This window comes from Mercenaria mercenaria, chromosome 1 (assembly GCF_021730395.1).
Source record: "Mercenaria mercenaria strain notata chromosome 1, MADL_Memer_1, whole genome shotgun sequence".
NCBI classification, from domain to species: Eukaryota; Metazoa; Mollusca; class Bivalvia; order Venerida; family Veneridae; genus Mercenaria; species Mercenaria mercenaria.
In genome coordinates, this window is record NC_069361.1 from 51,706,074 (window position 1) to 51,715,829 (window position 9,756).

General features: G+C 34.6%; 1 protein-coding gene across 1 annotated transcript; it reads right to left on the reverse strand.

The window, feature by feature from the left end:
• Positions 1–454: 454 nt before the first annotated feature.
• On the reverse strand, positions 455–9,756 carry LOC123545593 (thrombospondin-2-like). The gene is made up of 9 exons (XM_053546907.1): positions 9,690–9,756; positions 8,640–8,675; positions 7,801–7,880; positions 7,284–7,352; positions 6,442–6,571; positions 4,851–4,973; positions 3,258–3,428; positions 1,597–1,767; positions 455–729 (listed from the first exon to the last, which is right to left on the reverse strand). The coding sequence occupies exons 1-9, from the start codon at positions 9,712–9,714 to the stop codon at positions 455–457; spliced, it is 1,080 nt and encodes a 359-aa protein (XP_053402882.1). The 5' UTR covers positions 9,715–9,756.

Below are 9,756 nucleotides of genomic sequence, written 5' to 3' on the forward strand. Positions count from 1 at the left end.
TTTAATTTAATAGAAGACATAGTATTACATTATTAACACTTTTATTGTGAGAATTTGTATTCCACTTGCAAATAAGTCTAATTTCATCTATCTTCCTTTCCTCTTCTAATCTGTTTGAGCAGTTGTTCAGTGCAATTAGCACTTCTCCAATATTACAAGGCATACTCCTACATCAAAAGAAAGAAATCTTAACGTTTCGACAGAAGGAATCAATTTTGATTTCCTGATCATTAAGTTTAATTAAAACATTTAATGTGAACAGAACTTCGTTGAGCTGTATGGGCGGCTGTGTTCTATGAAGTGGCTTTTCTAGGACTTTTGTCCTCGCTCCAAAGCCGCAGCTTCCCCTACATGTTTTCTATAATTTGTATATACTTAGAAAAGGAAATGTTAAACGCCTTGCGTGAAAGTGAGAAGAGGACAGCTGGCTCCAAATATACAGTCTTCGCTTAAATCATCGCGGACGGCATTTTCCTAGAATAATTAAGATCATGACTGCGAATTGGTAGCGGAATCTGTTCCACTGTATAAAAGCTATTGACCGTGTGGTTTTGTACATACCTCTGCAAGCGTGTCTGTTACAAGATCCTACTTGTGACGAATCACCATCACAGTATCTCCCAATTAAGGAAGGTCTCGGGTTTGTGCAGGACCTTGATCGAGACTGAAAACCTCCGCCACAAGTGACACTACAGCTACTCCAGTTACCCCAGCTTGTCCACTCACCATCTGTTAATGTCAGTGTCAAATGATGAAATATCAGAGGGTTTTGCATATAAAACTTTGTTTTCACTAGTTCCGCTCATGTATCACCAAAAAAATATTGTATTAATAAGGCAAGTCACGTGCTGATGATACATGCCATTGATTTTTATTATTGAAATGCTGTAAATTTATTTATTATAAACATTAATGCGTCATTGTTTACACGCTTTCGAATTGGGCGTTAAGAAAATGTTTCTTCGGTGACATTTTTTTATTTTATTTGGTGTATTTGTTTATAAATATTTAGGTAACACTTATTTGGAAACGTGGAATAGCAAGCATCTATATCTTTTGTAGGTTTCAAACTATGCAATTAGCAATTGCTATATTACAATTCCATTTTGTTACTTTTTCATGGATTACCGAAACCTAGTTTTGGAACATGAAATTGAAAGTGTAGTATTCTTGTACGTCAAAAAAAAAATCAACAATGGTGACCGCAAGCAGCATTTCCAAACTGCGGTAAGATAGTTTGACTGTAACTACAAAATATTAACTATTTTTTTCCACATTAATGTTAACCGTTTCTGTCTCGAAATCATACGGCGGGCGTCATTACACTGTTTACACCCGGAAATAGATATATGTCTGCGCATGTGTCAAGGTAAGCTCTGCTATTTATACACACATAATGGTTTCGTGTTATTAACCCTTTTTAAAATACCATCCAGGTAAATTAAAGCGTTTTTAAAAGCTTCAATAATGTCAGTGAAGTTTTGTTTCCTCAAGTTATTTCAGGAATATTTATCTGCATTATTTTTGATATTTCTGTTTCATGTATGTCAAGGTTGATGAACTTTTCGGAACACAAGTAAGAAGCTTACTGCATACCCGAGCACGCTTTAGGTACACAGATCCGATCGTCAATATTCAAACCAAAACAGTGGTCGCCAAATCGTTGTGGTGCTGGGTTTGTACAGGTGCGTTGCCGTCTCTGAATACCAAGTCCACAGGAAACCGAACATGCTCCCCATGCTTCCCAAGAGCTCCAGTGTCCGTGTACTGTTCATATGAAAATGTGATAACTTAGATATATCAAAATATATGTCTCTCAAATTATAACTTCTTGCAAGGCTAAGACAAAATTTGGAGTACACTATTGCTTACTTTCACAACATCAAATTTAGTCTCTCTTGTTATTGTTAATAGGTCACTTTCTCCCTATGCTAGATGGATCTTCTTATACATACATTATTTAACTTGGATATAAACCTTTGGAGTTACATAAAAGTACAGCAGACAGGTTGACAATATAAAACATAAAGAATCCACTCTGAATGATAATACAGACATTTGATTATCCATAACGTCAATATATGTGTAGGTGATAGGAAAAGGCTTCTCGTCTCAATAAAAATGACTTGAACGTTTATTATGCCCCCCTTCGAAGAAGTTGGGGTATATTGTTTTGCAGATGTCGGTCGGTCGGTATGCCGGTCGTTATGTCGGTCGGTCCGTAGACCAATTGGTTTCCGGATGATAATCAAGAACGCTTGGGCCTAGGATCATGAAGGTTGAAAGGGAGGTTGGTCATGACCGGTAGATAACCCCTATTGATTTTGAGGTCAGTTGCTCAAAGGTCAAGGTCACAGTGATCCGGAACAGGTAAACGGTTTCCGGATGATAACTAAAAAATGCTTAGGCCTAGGATCATGAAAGTTGATAGGAAAGTTGGTCATGACCAGCGGGTGATTTCTACTGATTTTGAGGTCAGTTGCTTAAAGGTCAAGGTCACAGTGACCCGGAACAGTTAAACGCTTTCTGGATGATAACTCAAGAACGCTTGGGCCTAGGATCATGAAAGTTAATAGGGAGGTTGGCCATGACCAGCAGATGACGCTTTTGATTTTGAGATTAGTAGGTCAAAGGTCAAGGTCACAGTGACCCGGAACAGTTAAGCCGTTTCCAGATGATAACTCAAGAACGCTTAGGCCTAGGATCTTGAAAGTTAATAGAGAGGTTGGCAATGACCAGCGGGTGATCCCTATTGATTTTGAGCTCAGTATCTTTTAGGTCAAGGTCACAGTGACCCGAAACATTTAATGAGTTTCCAGATCATAACTCAAGAACGCTTGGACCTAGGTTTATGAAAGTTGAAAGACAGACTGGCCATGACCAGCAGATGACCTCCGTAGATCTTGAGGCCAGTAGGTCAAAGGTCAAGGACACAGTGACCCGGAACAATTAAACAGTTTCCGGACTATAACTTGCGAATGCTTGGGCCTAGGATCACGAAACTTATTAGGGATGTTGATCATGACCAGCAGATGATCCTTCTTGATCTTGAGGTCAGTATGTCAAAGTTCAAGATCAAAGTGACTAAATAATTTATGTTCCTTGTGCAATTATTAAATGCATCAAGGGGGGATTTTGTGTTCTACGAGCTCTTGTTTATCAATAAAGTGCACTTGCTTCCGTATTGTGAACAAGTCGCAAGTTTGTTAATACTGATATATTTAGGTCACTTTTGCGGTTCTACCACAGTGACTTACCAGGACAGAGTGACTTCTGACATAGTTTTGTTTCCGCTTGGTTGCCTACACAGTCTTGACCACCGTGCGCTGGTGCTGGGTTTGCACATGTCCTTGATCGCGACTGGATTCCAGTTTCACAAGTGACATCACATGTAGACCATAGCGTCCATTCCGTCCACACACCATCGACTGGTGAATGCAAAAATTGAACAGTTAATATATTTCAAGGAAAAGCCACTAATCTTTCCGCTTTTATCAAAGGACAAACACTTCAGTCATGCAGCAGTGACAAATGTATGCCTCTAACCCGAACTGATATCTTTAAAACGGATAATGCAACTACTATGCATTATTTAATCCAAGTTGGACTACTGGCTTTGACCTTAAAGACAGATCTTTGAAGGCCACATCCACTGCATATTTCCAACAGGTGTGCTAAACACTTTCGCTAAGTTTTTCAATTTAATTTAAATGTGGGTATCCTAGACGCAAGATGAGATACATATTTAGATCATGTGTGAATGAAAAGTCGAAGTCATTTTGTTAATATTTAAAAATGTTTCACTCCTCTTCACAATGACTTTGTGAGATATGAAGTTGTATGCTGTATGCAGAACAATGCTTTTTGTAATAAACGCATTTTCCAAGAGAATAAACTTCAAATACTAAATTGTGAATACCAAACTATGCGACGTTAAGTAATGTGATAACTGAATTGCTCCAAATTAAATGAAACAACGATGCTTTTTGGCTTCCTAGAAAAGTCGATGTATACAATATGCCCTATTTGGTAAATATATCACTTAACTATGTCTATCATTCACTTAAATATTATATGTTATTATTTAATAAGGTATTTGCTTCAAATGTAGAAAATCCCATTAAATATACCAATCTTTTACAATTACTAAATATATAAATCAATTTTGCATGTAGTGGTGCATTCATAATTAAATGGCATGCAGTAACAGTCGATTGTTAAAAAACCCTCTAATTTTTAGTGGTAGTACGCACTTACACAGTGTTCAGCCATACCTGTATACAGTGTATATTATTTCTAACATAATACACTGTTAACACACATAAACTTTATTATTGTATGTTTTCTTAATTAGGCTATATGCTATGTAGTATTTGTTCTTATATCAGATATGATACTTTGGTTTAGTATTTATGGGTAGTAATCGGGAATATTTGTTTTTATCATATACCCACGGTTCTGTAAAAAATGGCTTGTATTTCACAATTAAATATGAACAAGCAGAAAAAAATCCGTATTGTACCTTTTAAATTCCGTATTGTACCTTTCGTATTGTATGCTGCCGGACTACTTTCATTAATATGCATGACCTGACACAGATCTATAAACAGCGCATATAAAAACTTCACTTAGTTCCATTTTTAATATAGATAAACATTGAAGATTTCGTTCAGTAACAAAACATCTGTAATTTTGTATTCGGCTATCGTGGATTTTACAAGGGCGCTTGCGCGCCTCGTGAGATCCGATCTGGCAAAAATCCACTCGAGCCGAATGCAGCATCCCAGATCGAGCTACTGTTAATAACCGTATTATATTTTTAGTAAAATTTGAACAACAGAATTTCTTACCAACATCACAAAGTTTACAAAAGTCAGGGCACAAAGATTTAGCGTGATTTATATCTTTGCAAATTCCAAATACCGAGTTCATTCTGGGGCAGTCTATTGTTTCGTCATCAATGCATGCAGCAGCTGAAATAATTTTATTACACATTAAATTTTATATAAAATAATAAAATATTTTTCTCAGACTGCATTTGAAAATTCCCCTTCTAAACTCAATACGATTACAAGCGGAAATCCTTGAGTTCAAAACAAGGCTACTGTGTCTACAAAAACCTGTAGATATTTGTCCATAACACACGTGTTCCTTCTTTACTGTCACCGTTAATTCTTATCAATGCTAGACTAAATATAATTCAGTTTATCTTTACTTTTGACTTTACAGACAGTGACATCTTATTAGCTCTTTTGTTATTCCAATGCCAGTTTATTTTATAATCATGGTGTATTCAATCGACGACTTTCAAAAATCATACACGTTTAATGGCGTTTAATTCGTTCTTATCTTTGAAGAAAGTCGAGCAATCTGAATTTGCACTATGCTAAGCAACATTATGCTTAGCACCATTTACTATTAATAAAACATACTTGAATTGATTGCCTGGATTTCACTCCATAGCGCGGCCATATTTAAATGTTTTCAAGAGCTGTTTAGAACTATTTCTGTCAAAATTTGAAAACAGACTGCCATAAATCATAAAATTTGAACAAGAAATGATTTTTTTTTCATTTACTGCGATAATATTGTGTTAATTGCATCTTGTGTAACATTATAAATATATATCTTTTTGCTAATTGATTCTAGCAATGTTTTCCACTATACATGTAAACGTTCTCAGTTTAATTTCTTCTCGGCTGTATAGATAAGCCTTGAAGTTCACTCCCTTATTTGAAATGTGGAGACGCGTAATTGGCAGTCACAATGTTTTGTGCTCTAAAACATGTCTTATATAAGTTTGTAAGAAATAAAAAAAGATAAATATCTTCACATATTAAACTGACAAGTGTCTCATCTTGATACATTTACTTCAATAAATCCATGGCATTGGCAACTGTATTTGGACATATTTTCCCATGAAAACTCACAATTTCACTACTTTTCTACCTTTTCTTATTATGCTGGGCTTAACCAAGCTAAATTAAGCTAGGAAACTACATGCACACAATTATCAGGTTACAGAATTTCATGCATGTATCATAATGACAATCTATGAAATGCCTTTCTTTTGTCTTTCAAGCGTTAGCTTTGAACTTTTTAAGTCAGGCAGTATAAATTAGTCATATACATGTATAATAACAAGACAAACTGATACAAAGTACCACAGCAGGACCAAGATCAAGGTATTCGGGGACACAACCCCGGGTTCCCATTTCGTTACAATAACATGCCATCATTTAATATCAAGTGTACACAATGTATAACAAAACAGACGGAAAGCATAACTATAACATATATATTTCAACGTTTCAGTTTAGTGATGCAATCTATACAACAGAGGCCCTCTGGGAATATCCCAGCTACACCATCAATAAAGCAGGGCCCCTTCGAGGTGTCAAAATAATAATTAGGCAGAAAAGGTAGAAATTATTTACGTACGGTTTCTATGGGCACAAAGAATTTCGTTACATCGATCAGTACCACAGCATTCTAGGCATTTTTGTTCTTGTCGCCTTTTTATATCTCGACCAATCATAGTCAAAGAATCAGTTGTTGAAGCCCCGCATTGCTACAAAATAATGATGTTCTTCAATATTGTGGAGATGGTAATGTTTGCAATGTCAAAGACATTAAGTTGGTAAATTTTAAAATGTGTAGAATAATCAAAGATTATTTTGATTTGTTTAAGTTGTAATGTAAGGTCAGAAAGTACATTAGCATTGACATATGATTACGCAAGTCCACATCTGTCAAGTTGATATATATATATTGTTGATGCACGTTGCACTAGTTTGTCATGTCAATATATCAGAAAATGTACCAGTAATTTTGAGTATGGCAGTATATTGTTTTAGATATTTCGTATATTCAGAAAGGGTCTAGGACAGTCCGACTGTGGACCGGGGGTCCGAACAGAGACCTAGGAAACTAGATATTAAGATGAAGTTATGGTTAAGATATGAAGCTTGTTAAGATAAGACTTAAGAAGTTACAAAATGATTTACGACAGTTAGGTACAAAATATTCTACTGTGTAAATCAACATCAAAAACGTTCAGACTCGTGTTGTGTTACGTTACAAATGCATACTTTCGTGTAACTCTTCATAAGCACATTACATTTATATAAATCATGTTTTTTTCCTCTTTTCTTATACATAACCAAAAATATGTAATGCAAAGACCAGCCGTTTTGAAACAGAAGTGAAATGTAAATATAGCTTTAAAATCCAGTAAATTCTGATTTTAAATCATGAGCGTCAGCTCGTTTGTGCAATTATACCTTGTTATTTATACATCCTAACGTGACTATTTTAGTATGTCCCGACACAGTCGATTCCTGATAACAAGCCTGAAATACATTTTTTTTGTGTGTGAAAAGGCTTGTATTTCACAATTAAATATGAACAAGCAGAAAAAAATCCGTATTGTTCCTTTTAAATTTAAATTTTAAACTGCCGGACTACTTTCATTAATATGCATCACCTGACACAGATCTATAAACAGCGCACATAAAAACTTCACTTAGTTCCATGAAAAGGGTTCTAAAATATCTAGATAGTACTAGTAAGTGTATGTCTTTTTCAAAACATATTTGTTCTAGTTCTCTTAATACAAAGACAATTATTTCTAATACTTTGGTCAAGTATTCTCTGACAAAGCGTCTAATGAGACAAAGATAGACTTGCATTGTGTTTTAATAAGCGTCATTGTTGCAAAATTAAAAAAGGGACAGATTTTGCCTGTTTCACTTTTACACAATATAATTTCAAATAGAAACTATAAGAAGGGTAACATACCTCGTCTGTGGCACAGGTGATCGTGGTATTACATGTACTTGGATCACTGATTTTCGAGCAGCTATAACACTCCAATGTTTCTAGAGTATGTACCAAAGCGAATGCATAATTATCAATAATTCTAAGCATGTATCTAACAAGAAATTAGTAAATAAAAGTTTTGGTTGGTATGGTTACAAACTAAGTATAAATGAGGAACTTTTGAAAGCATAGAATGTAACCAGTCAAGATAGTAGTTGACGTTTTTGGTCGACTCGAATTAGGAAAGATAAGGAACTCGCCCCACAACCTTAATCTGAACTCTGACAGAGAGTTAACCCGATCTCCTGAAGACGTCACAAACAAGAAATTCGACTGTTCAAACCAGACCATCCAACCCATAACCCAACAAACACGGAACACACATATTACCATAGAATTACGCAGAAGAAACATTAACGTTTTCGATTGAATTATGGCTGCATACCGAACGAGGGATCTTCACCTAACTTAGGTTTTAGATTTCTAGTATATATTTTTACAACGATTTTTAGATGGTTACAAGAGCGTAAATTAATTAAATAAGAACTACCTTAAAGAGTATAATTATAATTAAGTTTTAGTACAGAAGTTCAAAGTCTATCTTGTGCCTCCGTGAATCTGCCGGTCTGTAAACCGTAGGCGACTTAAACCATCAGTGCTAAAGAAAAGCGACTTAAAGTCAAATAGGTTCAATCTCTTGCTTCAATATATATCATCTTTTACTTAATTTCAGATCTTTTTCTATTTCTAAAATCAATATATACATTATATATCCAGCTTAACTGAGAACGACTACTTGCAAAATGTTGCATACTTACCTACGCCTGTTATTATCAGAATTGTACATATAGAAACTGCAAAATAAAAAAAATGCAATGGAATTATAGAAAACGTATCTTATAATAAATATCTTAGCTTATTCATATGTATTCAGTTGTCATATCCTAATTAACAAGACATACTACATAAGTTTGCTGTCCAAATAAAGATATTAGTGTTTGATTTATAAATTCTGTTGTTGTTTTTTTGTTTTTATTTAGCAAGAACGAAGTTATGATCACATGCATATGATTTTACGCTACCAGGAGGTTAGATTAAAAACTTTAAAAAAATGAAAATATATCTTATAACTGTATAGTCAAACTTGTATTATTCACAGGAAGGGAACTGTTAAAGGTTATAACTACATTTTTGATAGTGTTGTAAGTGTGATCTGAGAAATCTGTTCTAATCAAATATGTTGAAATTAATATAACAGAGCTGGTTATTGTTATTTTTATTATTCTAGCTGACTGTAAGTTAATACATATTGAATGATCCAATGCGGTGACAATAGGTATTTGTCATACTGCTGGATCTTTGACGCATTATATTGTTTGTTTTATATTCGTCATGGGCAACGAACGAATCCGCCAAACGTTAAACCCAACAAAACCCAACAAAATAAATAAATGTTCCTTCCGGTGAGACAATATAAGAGATGATTATTATCCTGACTTGCTGGACTTCATTATCTACTTCCTGAAGCATCTAATGTGTCAAAACCCAGAGCATTGCAAGTTATTTATTTTTATGCCTGCGGACAAGTATAGAAATCGCAACTTCTGTTTAACCGAACTTGTACAATTCTTGTTTCAACAAAATTTTACTTTTATCCCGCACTGTATTTCTTGTTTGATGTATAATTATGCATGCGTGTTTCAATTGTGCCTTTTGGTCATATACATGTATATGTGCTTATTATAAATTCTCTTTCCATTTACGCTAACTTAAAATAATCTTGTAATAACTTGACATGTATATAACTTTGAAACGATTATGCCTTTTACAGTATTATTATAAGAAAATATGAAACGTTAAAGAATTACCTGAAAGAAAGTAGACCTTATTCATTGCTGCGTTGACAGTTCTATCCTAAACTGTCAAACGGACTTG

What these genes read in the sequence shown, in the direction of transcription:
- LOC123545593 (XM_053546907.1), bottom strand. Translation starts at nt 9,714, where the DNA reads ATGAATAAGGTCTACTTTCTTTCAG. An exon ending in TTGTAAACTTTGTGATGTTG is followed by an intron (nt 3,429 to 4,850) that starts GTAAGAAATTCT and finishes TGCATTCACCAG; the next exon opens with TCGATGGTGTGTGGACGGAA. An exon ending in TGTACCTAAAGCGTGCTCGG is followed by an intron (nt 730 to 1,596) that starts GTATGCAGTAAG and finishes TGACATTAACAG; the next exon opens with ATGGTGAGTGGACAAGCTGG.